Raw genomic sequence first — 20,700 nt, 5'->3', positions numbered from 1 at the left:
CCTCACACTAGCTTGGGAACCTCTGAATAGAGAGGGTGGAGTCTGCCGCGTCCGCGGCTGAGCTTAAGGGCTCGTGGGAGGGTCCCAGGGCGCTAATGGCCCTCCGTGGCTATGAAGCTAGCCAGATCATTCACCGCAATCCCGTCTCATTCCATCTACAGTTGCAGCTCGATTCCAGACGCCTTTCTCTGCCTGGCGGTGAGCTGATGGCCCAAATTCGAGAAGCTTCCTTGCCCTCCGCCTCTTTGGTCTGCTGGAGCTCGTGAGGTGGGGGAGGAGCCTTGCCAGAGGAGGCGACTGAGAAGGCGGGGGAGATGGAGGACGAGGAGGCAGCGGAGGGGGCGGCGAAGGCTCCTGCAGGCCAGGAAACTGAGGAGATGAAGCTGGAGCCATCACAAGAGCGTAAGCCTGTGCCAGAGGAGAACTTGACGTGGAGCAGCAACTGCGGAGATAAGAAGGTGCTCCCTTCAACGCCCCCTCGCTGGCAGAGCAGCTCCTTGTCCCTTTGCCCACGCCGCAAGCCCCGCCCTCGGCCCCAGCTCCGTGCCCGCTCCCGAGGCCCGCCCGGGCCTTCAGCCCCACCCCCGACCCCTCCCCATCTTCCCCCACTACCGCTGCGGCTCCGGCCCTGGCGCAGACCTCTGCGTAGATCCCGGCAGGCGCCCAGGCCCCCAGCGCGGCAAAGCTGTTTTGGTGACATAGGCAGTTCTGGGGATCGAAGTGGCTTTGGGGACTGGCTGCTGGAGGTGGAGTTTGATCAGGGTCCAGCAGGCTGCTGTCATGTGGAGAGTTTTAAAGTAGTGAAGAACTGGCAGAAGAACCTTCGACTCATCTACCAGCGTTTCGTCTGGAGTGGGACCCCAGAGACTAGGAAGCGTAAGGCAAAGTCGTGCATCTGTCATGTATGTAGTACCCATATGAACAGACTCCACTCTTGTCTCTCCTGTGTCTTTTTTGGCTGCTTTACTGAAAAGCATATTCATAAACATGCAGAAACAAAACAGCACAATTTAGCTGTAGACCTCTATCATGGGGTTATATATTGCTTTATGTGTAAGGATTATGTATATGACAAAGATATAGAACAGATTGCCAAAGAAACAAAAGAGAAAATTTTGAACTTATTAATTTCCACCTCAACAGATGTTTCTCAACAACAGTGTATGGAATCAGGTGTTGAAGAGAAGCAATCAACCTGTGAGTTAAAGGATCAGGAGCCAAAATTGGTGAAGCCCAAGAAAAAGAGGAGAAAAAAGTCAGTCTATACTGTAGGCCTGAGAGGGCTAATCAATCTTGGGAACACCTGCTTTATGAATTGCATTGTCCAGGCACTTACCCATATTCCTCTACTGAAAGATTTCTTTCTCTCTGACAAGCACAAATGTATAATGACAAGCCCCAGCTTGTGTCTTGTTTGTGAAATGTCTTCGCTTTTTCATGCAATGTACTCTGGGAGCCGAACTCCTCACATTCCCTATAAGTTACTGCACTTGATATGGATCCATGCAGAACACTTAGCAGGGTACAGGCAGCAGGATGCCCATGAGTTCCTTATTGCAATATTAGATGTGCTGCATAGACATAGCAAAGATGATAGTGTTGGGCAGGAAGCCGGTAACCCCAACTGCTGTAACTGCATTATAGATCAAATTTTTACAGGTGGCTTGCAGTCAGATGTCACATGTCAAGCTTGCCATAGCGTCTCCACCACAATAGATCCATGCTGGGACATTAGTTTGGACTTGCCTGGCTCTTGTGCCACATTCAGTTCCCAGAGTCCAGAGAGAGCTGACAGCACAGTGAGTAGGAATGACCACATACCAGGAATCCCCTCACTCACTGATTGTCTACAGTGGTTTACAAGGCCAGAACACCTAGGAAGCGGTGCCAAAATCAAATGTAGTAGTTGCCAAAGCTACCAAGAATCTACCAAACAGCTCACAATGAAGAAGTTACCCATTGTGGCCTGTTTTCACCTAAAGCGGTTTGAACATTTAGGCAAACAAAGACGAAAGATTAATACTTTTATCTCTTTTCCCTTGGAGCTGGACATGACTCCATTTTTGTCCTCCACTAAAGAGAGCAGAATGAAAGATGGCCAACCACCAACAGATTGTGTGCCCAATGAGAATAAGTATTCCTTATTTGCAGTGATTAATCACCATGGAACTTTGGAAAGTGGACACTATACCAGCTTTATCCGGCAACAAAAGGACCAGTGGTTCAGCTGTGATGATGCAGTCATCACCAAGGCTACCATTGAGGACTTACTCTACAGTGAAGGATATTTACTGTTCTATCACAAACAGGGTCTAGAGAAAGACTAGTCTTATCAGACCACTTACCAGAACAAAGAAAGAGAAATAAATAGGCAAGGATCCTGCCGTGAAACAAACCTGCCTACCTATACAACAGTGAGCACCTCTTGAAATATCACAAAAACCTCCTGAAATGGACAATGACAACAGCACCTATATTACAATTGGTACCTTGATATAAAGAACATTTTACCATGGCCTGTGGGAAAAATGAATACTAGCTAGTGACCAGCCTTAAATGGGAGGAGGGAGGAGGGAGGAACGGTTGAAAATGGTCACATATAGCATAATTAAAATGTTTTAGGTGGGGAAATTGTGAATAGAGATGTTTTGGCGCTACTATGTCATTTGTTCTACAAAACTATTGTGATATTGTGGGAAATTGGGGTATTCGTCAGCAAAAAGCTTCACAATTGGTGTTCCAGCTGTTGCTGACCTACTAGTTTAGGAAAAAAAGATAGTATTTTGAAAGAAAATTTTAAAAGCTTTAAAAGGAAAACTTTTAACACATTTTTTATTTTAAAACAATGTTTTTAAATGTTGAAAAATTTTAAGTTAGATATTTTTAAATGTTATACAATTGAAGTTTTTTAAATTTAAAACTTCAAAATTATTAAAATAAGACTTAGAACATTTTAGAAATTCTTAGTTCTAAAAAGGTAAAATGAATAAAACAAGGAAAAAGATTAAAAATGAAAGTTTACTAAATATTAGAGAAATTCACCTTTAAAATTCAAAAGTTATAAAAGAAGGAAACTTAAAAGTTTAAATGAAATAAAATGTTAATATAAATAAATACTAAAATTAGAGCACAAAATATGTTGAAAATCATAGGTTAGCAAAATTCATGAAAGTTTATTAAGAAATAAATTTTCAAATAATAAGAATGGAATAAAAATTTAAATTTAAGTTTAGAGAAAAGTTTTAAAAGGGATGTTTAAAACAATTCAAGACAAAAATACAAAATTTATTAAAAAATTTAAAATGTAAAAATCTAAAAAGGATTATTAGAGAACAGAGGATTTAAAAATATATAAAGAACTTTAGACAATTTGAGAGATTTAAATAAAAACCTTAATATTTAAAAAGGATAAAAAATTAAAACCATTAAAAATAACAAATAAAATCAAATGGAAAAGTTAAATATATTTAAATAGAAAAATGCTAAAATTAAAAAGCTTAAAAGTGTTTTTTTAACTTAAGCATATGAAAATACGGGTATGAAAGAAGTAAGTGGAGGAGACAGGAATAATAAGACAAAGGTGTTTGTAAATATATATTTTTGAGTTTTATGTTACACATAAACAGAATTTTGTAAAAAAATGGACATTATAGTAACCATCTTTTTACAATTAAGTTGTGAGTTCACTGCAAGGCCTCAACCCTAGCCCGCCTTCCTCTTCTACGTTCCACACCCCATCTGATTTCCTGAAGGAAGTAGAGCTATTTCTTAGGCAGAATCAACAGCATCTGAGAAAGATGAATATAGTAGGGACTCTCTCCCCTTTAGAATTACAGTCGTACAAATTATTCCCTTCTGAAGAGGGGCTTTTGACAATTTAATGGCTTAGGGATATTAGATTACAACTGTGAAGCTCTAGCCTTGGTGTTTGAGCCCGGTGGCCTGATTGAGGAAGTAGCAGGGTTCCTTATTTTAGGACCTCCTACCCTGCTTTCCCTCTTCCCTCTCCATGGAGAAACAAGACCTTTAAGTTTCCACAGTAGAGCTATGGGTTTGTGCTTGACTATTCTACTTACTCCTTACTTTCTCTTCCCTCTTATTCCATCATTCATGTCTGGTTCCCTGAACCCCTCATTTACCTGACGTTATCTACATCTCTTGAGTCCCAGCCTGTAGGACTCCTTCACTGTTTACTTGGCGGCTTCTATTCCTCCTTCAAGATTCAACTCACAAGTGACTTCTCTGGAGTCTTCCCTGAATTCTGTAAGCAGGTATTAATTGGAAAATTGTTTCTCCCTTACCTGTGTAATCCCTCTCACAGTGCCTCCAAAGTACTTTGTCTGTGAGTACCTCAGTGATAGTACTTATTCTACTGTGATTCTACTGCAGCTTTGTGATTGTCTGCCCCTTTGCACCAAGCATTCTGAGAACTGGGGCCAAGCCTTATTCATTTCTGTGTTAATAAATTGTTGTTGAATATGGAGATGAGTTCAGTTATTTCTGCTATTCACACTCAGTACTGTGTTCTCACCCATTCATCTATCACGCCCTCATTAAGTGCCCAGTGCTCTAATACAGTGTGATCAGTGTTGTATTTTCCTCAAAGACAGTGTGTCAAATACTACTCAGCTTCAGGGAGTGGCTTAAGAGAGGAGGTACTCAGTGAGGAAATAACCATGTTGTATGTTGAGAGTCTCAGGTACAGTGCAAGGAAAAGAGCACAGGCCTAAGAATTGGTAGTCGTGAGAGATTGGGAGGGGAAAGGGAGAAGCAGCTGAAACACAAAGCCGGGTTCTTTGGTGCATGTGTCACAACACTGCCCCTCACCAGTGTCTTGTAACTGTGTACCACATCTCTCTTCATGGTGTACCATGTTTGTTTATCTTCCCAGGAGAACATACCTAACCATTTCACATTGTTTTATAGCACACAGCACAGCATGACTCTGTGTAACAGAAAAGTGATGTGTGGCAGCTGTGTTTTGAGGAGACCTGTAATTTGCTTAGCACTGTAGTCCTTTGTAGTTTCAGTGGGTTTAGCAGTCACTTTGCCTTGCTCCTCACACCCCTCCTAAGAGTTGAGCATATCACTGGTACTAGGCCAGATTAGAGTTCTCAATTCCTCCACTTCTCCACCCACATTTCCCACAAGAGTGATTCTTCTGAGGATGGCCATAGGACCCAACAGGGTCCTGTGCAATCAGAGTTCACTGCTAAATTGGATATGTATAGACACTGGGAGAAAGTAGAATTTTGCTCCTTACCTCTGCTCCCCACTCCACACCCCATACTGGAGTCTCTAGGCTAGGATGGCATGAATTTGGGACTCTGAGGGGTCGACATCCAAACCACAAGGAGAAAAGTAGAGTTGGATGGGGAGAAAGTCTGGAGAGCATCATTTGAACCTCGTGGATCTAGCTGTTCCTGAAACCCCAGAGTTCTCAGTTATGTGAGCCAATAAAGCCCTTTGTTTTGCTTAAGTTAGAGGCGGGATCCTGTCACTTGCAGCCAAGGATTTTGAACATACTAGCTAAGCTATATGGTTATTTGGGTGCATCCTGTTTTTAAGGCCACAAAAGTGGAAAAGGTAAGGAAGAGTGACCTCAGACTCCATCGCATAAGATTGACAAGTCAGAGCACATCTGTGTGTGTCTAAGAAGTAGGTGTTAGCCACTGACCTGTGGTAGGTTTCAAACCTTACAGCAATGACATAGTATTCCCAATTAAAGAGAGAAAAGTGCAATAATGTTTCATGAGTACCAAGGCACTGTGGTAACTGCTTTACCTCTACTACCTCTCTGAGTCCATATAGCAATCCTGAGACACAATCATGACTGAATATACTTCTCAGATTGGGAAAAGGAAACAGAATGAACAAGTAATTTGCTTCAGTTCACTGTAGTAGTTTAAGTAGTAGAGCAAGTATTCAAACCACAGTCCCCAAAGTTCATGAAGTTTTCATTACAATCCAGTAGAAATAATACATTTTTTTTTTGCTTTTCCTCATGTTGCTATGGAAGAGAGCACATACTAGAAGGATGCAGAAAGCAGACAGCTTTTCACAAATCCGGATGCAGATAACATGGAATGAGAGACCTATGAACTGGTATCACATAATTACCCATGCTATAGGTGAATGTGCATCTATGCCAATGGCTGATTTGGATAGTCACATCAGGCTAAAAGACTTTCCTAAGGATACCCAGGATGGATGAGGCCAAAATCCTTCTCCATTACTAAACAGCATCACTCAATGCCTTATATTTGGCAGAGCACCAAGACCTGGTTGTCAGACATCACCTTCTTACTGTCTGTGAAACCATCACTTCTCTTATTACACTGGATTTCCTTTCTTGCTTCAGCATTATGGTTGGTACATTGATTGTCACTTTCACCACTCATATTCCATCCGGTCTTCCAGGAGTGCCCACAATAACAGCCCCTCAACCACAGATCCATCCCAACTGCCTGATGGGGAGCAGCTTGCCTATTAGGTTTTGGTTCCTAGGTGATTCAATGTTGATTTACAATGTCCAACTTCTGTTGTTTCTGCACTACCTTCAGTTCCTTAATATTGAGTCCCTGGCAAACACAGTAGTAGCTACTATGGGCCATGGATGTAACTATGTGTCTGTAAATCTCTCAGGTCTACTACAGTATAGGGTAAGTACTTACCCTAAACTTAGGGTAATGTGCTACTGAATGAATGCATGAATGAATAAAAAATAAATACTATCCTACCCCCAGCTTTAGTAGTTGACTTAATTTTCATTTCCCTGAAGGAAAAATATGCATAAGAATGCCTGGATTACCCCCACCACCTATATTAACACACACTGTCTCTATCCATCCTCCTCACTTTTACTGTGGTTTCAGAGAAAAAAAGAATCCTACAACTTATCATGTGCCTATGTTATATTTTCTTTTATTTTTCACAGTGATAAGATATTTTCTTACGCATGTATTGGGATTTTATAGCTGAGGACACCTGGTGGTGCTGTGAGGACTTCCAGAAATGAAGTATGGAAAGCACCTAGCTCCAGTAGGCTTCTCCTGCCATGAGTGGGATTTATCTGTTATTGGTGGTGCCAGAAGTCATGATGTTGGTCACAGACGCAGCACCAGAGGCTGAATCTCAGACCACGTTGTGACTTTCAAGAACACTTCCTTGGCAATAAAAAGGATACCGTGCTCTGTTGACCCCTACACACACACATCCATACATAAGCACTCTTGCCACACTCACATACACATATAGACCCACACACATGCCCGCACACACCCACATGAGTAAGGAGCATTGTTTCCTCATGCAGCGCCACAATGCAGCAATGTGGGTTGCCCTGCCCTGGCAGATACCTAACATTCCACCCCTTACTAAGTAACAGGCACATGGAGACAAAGAAAAAATATATGGCCCAAATGAAAGAAGAGATCAGAGCTCCAGAAAAAATACAACTAGGCAATGAAGAGATAGCTAACTGATCAGACTCAGAGTTCAAAACACTGGTAATCAGGATGCTCAGAGAAATGGTTGAGTATGGTCAAGAAATAGAGAAAACAGTGAAGGCTATGAAAAGTGAAATAAAGGAAAATGCACAGGGAACCTAAGTGACGGGAAGGAAACCGGGACTCACATTGATGGTTTGGAATAGAAGGAAAAAAGAAGCATTCACCCAGAACACAATGAAGAAACAAGAATTCAAAAAAATGAGGAGAGGCTTAGGAACCTCTGGGACAACTGGAAACGTTCCAACATCTGAATCATAGTGGTGCCAGAAGGAGGAGAGCAAGAGCAAGAAATGGAAAACTTATTTGAAAATATAATGAAGGAGAACTTCCCCAGTCTGGTGGAGGAAATAGACTTCCAGGAAGTCCAGGAAGCTCAGAGAGTCCCAAGAAAGTTGGACCCAAGGAAGCACACACCAAGGCACATCATCATTACATTACCTACAATGAAACATAAGGAGAGAATCTTCAAAGCAGCAAGAGGAAAGGAGACACTTACCTACAAAGGAGTGGCCATAAGGCCATCAGCTGACTTCTCAAAAGAGACCTTGCAGGCAAGAAGGGGCTGGCAAGAGGTATTTGGAGTCATGAAATCCAAAGACCTACATCCAAGATTGATCTATCCAGCAAAGCTTTCATTTAGAATGGAAGGGCAGGTAAAGTGCTTCTCAGATAAGGTCAAATTCAAGGAGTTCATCATCCTCAAGCCCTTATGATAAGAAATGTTAAAGGGACTTCTCTATGAAAAAGAAGATCAAAAAATATGAACAGTAAAATGACAACAAACACAACTATCAACAACCAAACCTAAAACAAACAACCATGAACTAAGCAAACAACTAGAACAGGAACAGACTCACAGAAATAGAGATCACATGGAGGGTTATCAGTGGGGAGGAGGAGGGTGTAGAATGGGGGATGAGGCACAGGGAATAAGAAGCATAAATGGTAGGTTCAAAATAGACAGGGGGGAGGTTAAGAGTAGTATGAGAAATGGAGAAGCCAAAGAACTTATATGTATGACCCATGGACATGAACTAAGGTGGGGAAACGATGGTGTGTGTTTGGGGGGGTGTATAGGGCAGAGGGAAATAAAGGGGAGAAAAAATGGGACAACTGTCACCACAATCAATAAAATATATTTGTTTTAGAAAAAGAAATACGCATGTTTAAGAAAGTGGGAAGATCACCCCTTGTTCCAATGTTCTTTCCTGGGTAAATAAACTTTGTTTCAAACTGCAGGGTCACTTCCAGCACCATTTGTCTAAGGATGCTAAGGATGGCTTATATCTGCCTGAATCTGCAGTGACATCTTGGCATGACATCTATGAATATGTGACTGAGAGCTCACAGCGATTTTCACATTTCACTTGCTATTGTGTTCCCATGTATGTGGGTATTTGATATTTTTTCTGTTCCTCCCCTCTTGCCCCCATGTTCCCTTTAGTAATTCAAGTATTTCATTTATTATTATTATTATTATGGAAAATTTCAAACATACAAGAGCAGAAGGAATAGTGTATATAATACACTCCCTTGTACCCATTAAGTTCAAGAGTCATCAACTTCAACAATCATTAAGTTTTTTCAATTTGTGCTTCCAGTATATCCCATACACACATTTTTTTCTGCAGTACCGTGAAGCAAAGTGTAAGCATCATTTCATCATCCAGAAACACACCTTAATAGAGAAGGACCCATTTTATCATAACCATGGTACAATATCACACCCAAGGCAATGACTAATACTAACTTAACAGCATCTGCTACCCAATAACGTTTCCGTTTCCCCCAGTTGGTCTCCTAAATGTACTTACACAATTTGTTTGGTCAAATTAGGATCCTAAGAGTTCCACATATTGCAGGTGGTCGATATGTTGCCTGGGGGCTCTTAGTACAGTGCCTTTCCCAACTCGTCTTCTCCGGGCCATTTCTTTGTTGAAGAAAATATCATCTGCTCACTTCTTGCCAGGACTGGAGAAACAAAGGGGGTCCTAGTTGAGAAACTCGGCTGGGGTACAATGGCACTCGTGGTTTTCCTGGCCAGAGGGTTGGGTCTGGGCAGCTTTTGGGTCATACCTGCCTTCTTTATTCTGTTTTAAAAGTTTGCTTCAATGTGCTTAATGGGTGTAACTTTTACCCATTCATGAAAAATAAGAAAGTAAATGGAAGCCAAGATCCTCAATCAGATGTGCCCTGGTTTCTATCATCATTGTGGATGGGCACCCATTCCACATTCCATTCATAGGAATTAGGACTCATCTCTCCTCACCGATTTTTGACCTGCAAGCATACACGCCAGTCTTGGGAACTGTCCCAGTCACTTTCCTTCCTTACCAGTAAGAAGTGTTCCAGAAGAACTGTGGTAAATCTTGGCAGGAGCCCTTGGAAAGGTTGCTCTTCTTTACTCAAGAGGGAAGATTCTTAAACATGTCCCTGCATATTCCCAGGAAATAAAGATTCCTTGGACCCACTCCATGAGGATCCTACTGGGTTCTCCAGGAAATAATAGTGGCAGTTGGAGCCTGGTGTATCTGTTACCACCTTCACTTCTGGGGCTTCCTGCCACCTCTTCTTGAATTATATTCAAGCATGGAGCAGTGCCATCTTAACACTTTCTATCCAAGAGATAGTCACACCATCTGCTTCTCTCTGCATGGTGTAATTTCCAGAAGCAATGTTGTATGACGGGGCACTAGTTTGAAGTAACATATGTAAGAATTTGTCCTTAGTTTTTCAATAAGTATTTTGCCTCCCAACAGTCCTAAGGGTCCTGGGGTGAGAGGGGAAGTGCACAATGCAGCCTTGGGAAGAAGGATGACTTGGCATATAGGAGAATGAGGTCATTGCCTCTTAGAAAGAAAAGCCAAATGAAGTGTTTATTTTTCTCAGAAGAAGTGTGGGAAGGGAAGGGGAGAGAGAAGAGACAACTAGTTAACATATATGTGCCCAGATATTATGTTCTGACAATTCCTGTAAGTGGTCCTTACAGACGGATGGGAAAGCTGGACAAAGAGTTGGTATGTGCCAACAGCAATGGGACCAGTACGACTGTTGGAAAACAAAAGATTTCTTGCCATCTGTGGAGACGCTTTACTCGGAGGGGATTTGGAGAGCTCAGACCCCGAACTCTTGAACCTTCCCACAGCGGCCATTGCTTTAGAGGAGGTCGAAAATATGTCAGCAGCCTCGTGTAAGGGTCTGAAGAGAGCTTAGTGTTTGTTGTTGAGCACACCAGAGTCACTCCAACTTGGATGAACAGATCTTGGAGCACGTTGGTCTCCAAAGTGGGGTGTGCACAAGGATGAGGTGGGTAAGAGCTATTGAGGTGTAGGAAGAAAATACTAGAAATTCTAAGCATATTTACTTCTATCACATCCTTTTCAACTTCTAATTTTAGTGTATGCTTTATGAAGAGCATTACATACTCCTACCAATATAGTGTCGCCATCATATAAATGCTAAGTTAAATATACACACACTGGAGTTCTGTGCTCAAAACCTTTGATTGCTGGTTGCATGTATTGGATTCTCAGAGCTGCTGTAACAAAGTCCCACAAACTGGGTGGTTCAGAACAACAGAAACATATTCTCTCGTGGTTCTGGAGGCTAGATGCCCGAAGCGAGTTATTGGTAAGCCCACACTCCCTCTGAAGCCCGTAGAGGAGGGTCCTTCCTTGCTCTCCCTAGCCTCTGGTGGTTGCCGCCATCCTTGGTGTTCCCTGGCTGGCACATGCATTGCTCTAATCTCTGCCTCCGTCCTTGTATGCTGTGCTCCTTCATGTCAACCTGTGTCTCTGTGTGTCCTTTATTTTATATGAAGACAACAGTTGTATTGGGTTTAGGGTCCTCCCTTGTCCAGCATGACCTCATTTCAACTAATTACATCAGCATAGGCTTTCTTTCCAGAATAGAGTCATACTCTCAGGTGCCAGATAGACATGACTCTTGGGAGCATGCTACTCAACCCAGCACAATGTGTAAGGAAAAAAGACCAGAGGTCCTTGTTGTAATGAATATTACCCTGGGCACCCACACTAGAGTCAACTCTGAGTTGCAAGCAAACCTCAAGGGAACCCGCCCACAAGTCTAGCGGGAGGACAGTCCAGTAAGAAACAACTACTCCAACTGCAGAGCCACATTGACAGAATCCAAGGAACAGGACTGAGACTGAGGGACTCTTTGTACTGCCACTGTATCACTATCATGTAAGCCACACCCTTCCCTCCAATCCCCAGGCAATATTTCATAGACGAGAAGGAGAAGTAGAATTTTGAACTGACCCCTTAACTGCCTGAGATGAAGCGGCCGAGCTGGAAGAGCCTGACCAATCTTTAATCATGACCGGAAGCAGCCATCCCCTGTCTACCTTCAGTGCCCACTGAAGCGTGTACTGGCAAAGTAGGATTCTTTTGAAAACCAAGAAGTAGTCTTTGCACAACGGAGCATACCGTGTTCCAGTTTGAGGTTTTGTTAATAGATAGTCTGTGAAAATGTGCCTCCCTATCCATTTATTGTGTCTAAATCCCTCTCATGGTTTCAAAGTTCACCTAAAAACTGGCAGATCCCACATTAGCAGTTTGCACCAGCTCTCGGACAATGGAGGGCGGTGCCATTTAAGATTTAAGAGGAAAGTACATATTTTGGACGTGGAAAGACCCGATGTTAAATCTTCGGTCTGCCACCTAAATGGAAATCTCTCATGGGCCTTTGTAAGCCATCCAACCTCTCTGAATTCCAGGCTCGTCACCTGGAAAATGGGGCATTATAAACCTTATCAGTAGGGGTGTGGTGAGGGTGACATTTTATAATATAAATACACACCCAGAACACCATAGGTGCTCAATTACTGTCGGCTCTAGCTATGAATCTCCCATTCCTTCCCCATTCAAGAATCTGTCCCAGGATGGGGGGGGGGAGAATCCCATACCACCTTCAGAGCCTCCTAGCAACATCCCTGGTCCTGCTGTTGTGCAATCCACCCTCAGGAGAATGATTCATTGCAGGGCCCCCTCAGCTTCAGTGGTCTTGATATTTTGAAACCCTTCCAATCCTTCATCTACACACGAGTGAGGTAATATTCTGCTCTCAGCTTCCTTGGTGGGAATACCTCAACACCTGGAAAGTATTTATTCTTATCACTCTCATTGACATCTTTTTTCACCAGATGCTCAAAAGGGCTCATTGACTCACCCACCTAGAATTTTTGGACTGTTGAATATGCCTGAGGCACCACTCTAGGCACCTGGCTTATATCAGTGAATGAAGCAAAAAAAAAAGCCTGACCCCGAGCAGCTTGCATTCCAGTAAAATGATGGTGAGAGGATTGACCCCTGGACTCATCCTCTGGCCACAGACTCTGCTGTGCTTTCCAGAGGAATCAGACCGCACAGACAGGCTCTTTCCCCCACCTTGGTGGGAATGTGGACCAGTGTCATAGTACTCTTTCCTACTTATTTTTTAAAGATTCTATTTATTTATTTATTTTTCGAGAGAGGAGAAGGGAGGGAAAAAGAGAGGGAGAGACACATCAAAGCGTGGTTGCCTCTCACACGCCCCCTACTGGGGACCTGGCCCACAACCCAGGCATGTGCCCTGACTGGGAATGGAACCGCGACCCTTTGGTTTGCAGGCCAGTGCTCAACCCACTGAGCCACACCAGCCAGGGCCCTAATCTGTTTTTATCTTTAGCAATGATGAGACTCCTAATATCTGCCTATCTCCTGGTTGCACTTTACAAGGCAGTGGCAGGCACCGGCCCTCATTTAATCTGCCTAGCCATCTCACTGAGTAGGCATTATCATTCTTACACCCACCCTGCAGCTGAGGATGCTGAGACTCAAAAACCTGCAAGGTTTGTCCACTGTCTCACAGCCCAGTGAAAGTGAGGTAGTCAAACCTTCTGATGCCAAATTCCAATCTTCCCCAAAGGATGTAAGTAGTACCAGCAGCCCCGACCCACGGGGACTGGGAAACTGGCTGATCATAGACCAGGTTGTTGGCAGCAGGGTGTGGGTATTTATGTGCACGCACATGTGTGTGTGTGCACCAAATAGGAACTCTGTGTCAGAGAATGAAAGGCAGTTGTGTCAGTGCAAGTATTGATGGTTCCTCGGCTCCAGGGGCTCCCACCCACAGTCAGGAAGTTAGTACCATACCTGACGGCCTGCTGGTTCGCTCCACCAGTCTGAGGATCGAGGGTCCAAGACCTCCATCCCCAAGCACCAGAATGTGTGTCCAACCCAAGGCTTTCTCGTGCTGTGCAGAGATGTCAGTGGCAGTAAGGTCCGCACTTGTGAACCTGTGGTACAGGGAAGGATATTGTTTCCTACCCATGTGCTTGTTAAGAAACGAGCACGTTCTGTAGTCTGCCAGAGCTGGGGTGAGACTGGGGGGGTAGATATGGACAAGGAACTCTTAGCCGCCAGTCCAACCTTGACTTCTCTGCTTTAGGAAATGACGAGAGAAGCGACAGCCCCTAAGTTTGCTACTTGTTTTTGTCAGGCGTGTTGGTTTCTAGGTACGTGTGCACTTAGGGGTGTTTCTGGGCATCATTACCCCCCGAGAGTTTCTCTGTCCTTGTGTGCACACGTGTGTATATATTTGTGTGCCTGTGTGTCCCATTGTAAGTATGAGGTGCCTATGCATGTTTTAGGCATGATTGTTGGCGTGGGAGTGTATGTCAGGTCTTTGTGGGGTGTACATATAGCGAGTGGGCCCATGATTGTGTGTGTGCCCTGGGGTCTGTGTCTGCCTGCCTGAGAATGTAAGCCTGTTAGCACATATTCGGTAGTGGAGATTGAGATAATGGGTCATCTAGGGGGGTCGGAACACCTGGCTGCCTGTGAGCACGGGCTTTCTGTGCGCATCTGTACAGACAGGTGGATGCCTATCTGTATGACCTCAGAGGCAAGGTGGAGATGTCACCTGCCTGCCGGAAAGGAAGCTGATTTCATCACTTTGGGAGCCCAGGGCATGCCTGTGAGAACTCCTTCATCAATCCGCTGAGAATGAGAGGTGGGGCTATTGAAACAGGAAGGAAATCAGAGTTCAACAGGGTCAGAGGAGCACACACAAGAAAGGACAGTCAGACAGTCTTCCAGGACTGGGAGTACAGAGCAACCCATGTCCTGAGAAAGCGTGATGGTGCTAGAGCAGCCCCATGATACCCTGGCTTCTGTGAGTGGCCTCAGGGACTAGGGTAAGAGGGGTGGCCCAGAAGAAAGATCAGACATGGCAGTGGACAGGAGGATGTGCTGCAGGCCAGGTACAGAGAAGCAGTGGGGGCGGGGTGGCCCTCCAAAGAGCAGAAAAGGAAACAGATTCTGAGGAAAAGGAGATCCCCCCCCAACACACAGACTAGGGTCTGGTGCCACCCTTCACTTAACCTTTGCCTGAGGATCCAACTTGCATGGACTAGCCCCACGCCAAGTCCCCACTGTGTGTGGCTGAGAAGTTCACCAGCCTAAGGTGATATGTGGACTGAGTGTGGTGATGTGCCTTGAGACAAAGAGCAATTCTATCTCGATGTTTGTTGGGTCTTATTTTGCTCAATGCTTGGTTTTTCTTTTTGCCGCTTAGGACAGTCCCCTGAGGCAAATGATAATTGTGTCCTGTATGAGCTGAGGCGTGAGGGGATTCCTCTGCATCAAGGGTGTGGAGACCAGGGTTTGGGAGCGGCCAGTTCCTCTGAACTTCCCTGGGTACCTGTGGAAAGGGGCAGCTATGATAACTGTTCCCTCCATAACCAGGCAGTTCCTTCTCAGCAAGGCAGTAATACGTGGATGTGTGAGAGTAGGGGCTTGTGTGTGTGGGCACACAGGGGCACATGCTCTGCAAACCGCCCGGATCCGAAGTTTAGAGCTTTTAACATTCTGGTAGTGCACTGACTGTGTCGGGATGGGAGACTTGTTTGCAGACAACCTGGGTCAGACGGGCAGGGGCGACTGGTATTCTGAGAGGGGCAGTGTGGCTTTGGCAGAGCTGCTTTGGAGTCCACATTTCTGTACCGGGTTTTGGACAGGGCTGGGCCACTCACCTCCACACTAAATGCAGCTCGGCACTGGCATCTGGGCCCTGGCAGCTGTATCAAATGCTTGGGGACACATCAGCAGAGTCATCATCACCCTACCTTGGAGGCTCCACTGAAGCTCTCTCAGGGACTTCCAATTGCTCGTGGGAGACTGTAATGAACAGATACGTCTTGATGGGAATTCGCGTCACCCTTTTGGGACTCCCAGACTCAACAGCTGTGGGGATCTTTGCCAAGAGGGCCGATGAGGTCAACGGTCATAATAGACTGGGACTCTGAATCATGGTACATATTTGTATCAATACACAGAAAACGGATATAAATGCTTAGAAATATGTGTCCATGGCATTCAGTATATACACACATACATATAGCTGTTATTACCATTTCTACTTTATTCATTATTACTATCTTCTTGCCTACACATTGAAAGTACACCCACAAAATATTAGCGCAGGTAACCTCTGCGTGTTGGAATTAAGGCCAAATAGTTCCCAAACTCTTCATGCTTTCAGGGCTTGCAGAAATGTGTGCGACGAGCATGAAGCTCCCGACACTCATGAGAAAGGAAAAGCAACCAGGTCAGTCTCATCTTTCCTTGATTGCTAAGGCCCAGCAGAAGTCTCAACCCTGTGGTGGCTTCTTTGCTAAGCTCCTGTCCTACCACTTCCTGTGCACACAACTCTTGACACTTTGTCAGCAATCGAATTATTTGGTATTTCTTCTTTTTCCTGGCAATTTCTTGTCATGGAATCATCTTCACGTTCAGGACCATATTGCGCAAGAATCCCCTTGCCATGGTAACCACCAGTTGAACGTCTCTGATAGGCCAGGCGGTGTGTCAGAGCAGAAGGGATGAAACCACAGTCTGTGCCTGTGGGGGGGGGGCACTTGTACGTACAGAATCTGCGAGTTCATGTTCAGAATTCCATAGCATGTGGTGAGAGTCTCTATGATGTTCAAACACGTCCTAGAGGACCTGTACCTTGTCCTTCTTCTTGTTTCTATCATTTTGTTTTCCTGACGTTGTACAAGAGTGTTGATCTGTGAGTGGCTGACTCGGTAAAGAACAAATACTCGTCCTTAGCCACAGATGGTTTGAGAAGCAGCAGTTGAAGGGTTTTGTGACCATCAGCTGACTGAATTCCACCAGGCGTCCTTAACGCTGGAAGCACCATTCCTGGTTTCAGTGGTGTTTACGGAAGCTGACACCAGTTAGATAATGTGAACTAGGCGGCCCCCAAGCTGTTGTGTAGACTCCTTGGGTTCGGGACCAACGTGTTCCCACTCAACGTGCATAGTTTACCTCAGCTGCTGCTCCACTGGTGCCCAGAACTTGTTTATTTATTCTTTAAAGTTTCATTTATTGATTGATCTTTAGAGAGAGGTGGAGGGAGGGAAAAAGAGAGAGAGAGAGAGAGACACCAATGTGTGGTTACCTCTCACACAGCCCCTACTGGGGACCTGGCCTGCAACCCAGGCAGGTGCCTTGACTGGGAGTGGAACCTGTGACCCTCTGGTTCTTAGGAGCAGTCAGTCTTCTGAGCCACTCCAGCCAGGACCAGAACTTGTTTATTTTGTCAGGATTTCAAAAGTGCCTATGACACAATCCTGGTGGCTGCTCGCCACCTCACAGCCTCAAACAGGGCAGTAATGCCTCAGGATCAGCTCAGTCATAGCCCGAATTGCAGCCGCTGCCACAGGGCTGGGGAGCATCTCGGAGGAGCTCTTCTCTGGAAAGAGGGACACAGTTTCGAGCATGTTCGCTAAAGCACTGTTTGAGTGGACAACACAGCAAGATGATCCTAAATGTCCACTTGTGGAGGACTGGGCACCTTAAGGCCTTGATCGCCATTGCTGGGTCAGGGCTACTGGAGTGGGTAGAAGGTGGGCGGGCGCCTTGCAAGAGCTCATCTATAAACTAAGCCGCCGTCCAAATCTGGGTCTCTGATGGCCCCCAAGCCACGTCTTCTTCCTTTCTTTCGCAGGGAATGGGAACTGGTTCCCACTGGCTCGGATCAGCCACGTGATCATTCGTCTCCAGGGAGAGGCCTGGACCCTGTAACCTGAGACCCAGTCCAGTGCAGGACTTATCTATTTAGCCTCAGGCTTCCCCTGCAGATGGGCCTCGTCCTCAGAGTGAAGCTCTTGCTCCAGGGGGTATCAGATGGGATCTTTTGCCAGACAGCTGTGGTAGGGAGTGGATGAACAACAGGATGAAGCCTGGGAGAAAGCCCTGAAAGGTGAACCAAGAGATTGTCCCCAGCAGTCTAGTGAATAGTGTCCCAAATGGCACAGTGGCTTTTAATGTGATCAGAGTTATTAATGTTCCCAGGGAATTCCTGTCTTGGCTTGGTCAGGCAATGAGCCTTCCTGTGAGAAGCATGTTCTGAAAGTCAAGAAGAGGACAGTTTTGCGGTTCTGGGATGTCAGGTCCCCATGGAGCTAGGCCAGTCTCCAGAGGAGGGGGTCTGGTTTGAGCAAGACAAGATCACGGGGGCTTTGCCACCCTCAGTCTCAGACCCAACATAGAGCCCCAGCCCTGAAGCTCTATGGAGTTCTGGCATGGCCATGCACACCCCTGAGGCAGGTGTTCAGACATGCAGACGGGCTATCGCACGGCCATTGGAAGCAGCTGTGGTTCAGTGGGGAGGCCTGTGACCAGTGGTGAGGGGCAGGGAGCGTAACTGCATGCGTTGAGTTGCCAGCAGGTCCAAGCCTGTGCTTCTAAGTCTGCCTTGAGAATCAGCCTGTTTGGGCTCGAAACTTGACTGGTCGGACCTTTAGGCTAAGTGCCCTTGCCCGTCCCTCTGACCTCCTCGTGCAGCACATCTCTAGCTTGCAAAATGGGGATCGCCATATAACTTACACTGACTCGTGGGGAGTATGAAATGTGACTAAGGGGCTCTGAGGTGTGCCTGGCACATAATCAATGCTCAACAGACATGGAGGCACACCAAATGTGCAGGTGCCAGACCTCGGCTAGAGGTGATCAGGGGGCCCAGAAAGCCTGGGTGACGTCCCCACGATCCAGTAAGGACGTGCTTTGCCACGCCCTGTGCATGCTGTAGCCCTTCTCTTCATGCGAGGCCCAAGTGGTCTTCTGCTAACTCACAGTGACTGCTCTAACAATTCTCTCTGCTCGCCCCGTGCTGTTGATTTCACTCCTCTCCACTGAGCACCTCCTTCCAGCACAACGCTATTTCTCCCATCTGAAATAAATCTTTTCCTGACTGCCTCTTCCTCCACCTGGCACTGCCTGATTTCTTTCCTCCCCTTTGCAGCAAAACTCCTCTAAAGACATGTCTATACTTGCTGGCTCCTCTCCTCCCAGTCTCTCTTAAACTGTCCAAAGCGGGCTTTGTCACCCAACCTTCCCATGAAGCTGCTCAGTCATCAAGGTCACCTGGGACCTGTGCCTCAGTAAGTCCAGTGGTCGCTTCTCCCCCTCTCCCTTATTTCACCTCATATCAGCCCTTTGTGCATAGCTGACCACCGGCTCTCCCTTGATACACTTTGCCTCACATGGCTCCCAGGGTACTTCACTCCCTGTCCTTAGCACTGGTGACACCTCTCACTCTCCTCAGCTGGTGCCCCATCTTCTCCCTGATGCCTTTATGCTGCAGGCAACTGTCCATGACCTTCTTCTCCTCTGCTCTTCCCTATGTACACTCACCCCCTAGCTGACCACCTGCAGTCCCATGGCTTCTTAGGCACCACCTTTCAGCCAAATTCCCGACTGCTACACCACTGAATTGTACACAGCTGCTCTTCCATGCACATGAGGGTCAAAGAGACATTCACTTACTTCGGCATGTCCAAACTGAATTCCTGACCCCCACTCCCAACTACAAGATCTACTCTAACCACAGCCTTCCTCCATATCAGTGGACCGTCATACCGTTCTAGCAGTTGCTCGAGGGAAAAAAACTGGAGTCATCCCTGACTCCTCTGACACTCCACATCCAAACCAGCAGCAATTCTGTTGAGTCAACCTCAAAGTATATCCAGAAACCGAGCAGTTCTCTCACCATATCTACTGTGACCAGGATGAGGCAAATGAGCATCGTGTCTAGGCGGACTTAAGCTCTAGCTTCCTACTGGTCTCCCTGCCCCAACCATTGCCTGCTTCCACTCTTTTATTCTCAATATAGTAAGTATCCAAAGTGATCCTGTCAAAAGGTACGTCACATGGTGCTACTCCTCTGCTCCATCCCTCCCTGCCTCCCTCCTCCTGCCCCCTGCACTCCCTTGCCATCAGAAGCCAAGTTTCTTAAAATGGCCTATGAGGCCAAACATAATGTGCGACTCTGTTCATCGCTTTGACCTCATCTGCATCTCTGGTCCTGTTTGCTCACACCACGTCCGTCACGCCGGCCTCTCCACCATTCCTCAAACCTGATGCATCTGGGCCATGGAGCCTTGGCACTCACTGGTGCTTCTGCCTGAACACTATTTCCTTGATATAGCAGTAAAGTGAACCCCCTCACCTTCTTCCTTTCTTAGCTGAAGTGCCCCCCCTCCAGTGAGGACCACCCTGACCACCCTTTAGCTTTGAAGTTAGCACTCCCTTTCTCTCCTGGGATTTCCAGCGCACCTTTCTCTGTGTTCTGCGGCCTTACTACTCCCACTGCAACCAACCAGAGTGCTCGCCACCTTCTAAGGCCCTGTGTCATTTGGTGTTGAAAAGGTTTACCTTTTATTTGCTGTTCCCATGCAACGGAGCTTGCGATCTGTTCATATACGTTTCCCAGGCAACGGGAACCGTGACTGGCAGGCACAAATAGACCTTTGAAAACCCGTGTCGAATGAGTGAATGGGTGGCTTGTTAGATAATCTCAAAATCCAAAATAACGTGGACCCAGCTATTTTGGAGACTTTGCAGGCCAAGAATGAATCAAGAGCCTCCTTGGTCAGAGTTACAGGGGGGATTTCAGGCACTTCTCACGTATCGCTTCCTTTGTGCTGACATTTGCAAGGATGTCTTCCATTGGTCACAAGCCAAGGCAGAATGTGACCCGTCGAGGACCAGGCCTGACTTTCACCAGCTAGCTATGGGCTCCACCTTCCACGTTACACTCCCCTGTGTGAGCTTCATGCCTGCTGGGCGATGAGCAGTACAGGCCCAGGGTCCACTTTTCCTCCACAGCCTTTCCTCTG

At 45.9% G+C, this 20,700-nt stretch overlaps 1 protein-coding gene across 1 annotated transcript; it reads left to right on the top strand.

The window, feature by feature from the left end:
* The first annotated feature begins 314 nt into the window (after positions 1-314).
* USP51 (ubiquitin specific peptidase 51) lies at positions 315-2,852 on the top strand. The gene is made up of 2 exons (XM_037153760.2): positions 315-876; positions 1,660-2,852. Exons 1-2 carry the CDS (start codon positions 315-317, stop codon positions 2,325-2,327), a joined length of 1,230 nt encoding a protein of 409 aa, XP_037009655.2. The 3' UTR covers positions 2,328-2,852.
* The last annotated feature ends 17,848 nt before the right edge of the window (positions 2,853-20,700 follow it).

Source organism: Artibeus jamaicensis, unplaced genomic scaffold, assembly GCF_021234435.1.
Source record: "Artibeus jamaicensis isolate MK-2021 breed Jamaican fruit bat unplaced genomic scaffold, CSHL_Jam_final contig_1410, whole genome shotgun sequence".
NCBI classification, from domain to species: Eukaryota; Metazoa; Chordata; class Mammalia; order Chiroptera; family Phyllostomidae; genus Artibeus; species Artibeus jamaicensis.
This window is presented reverse-complemented; position numbering and strand designations above follow the sequence as displayed.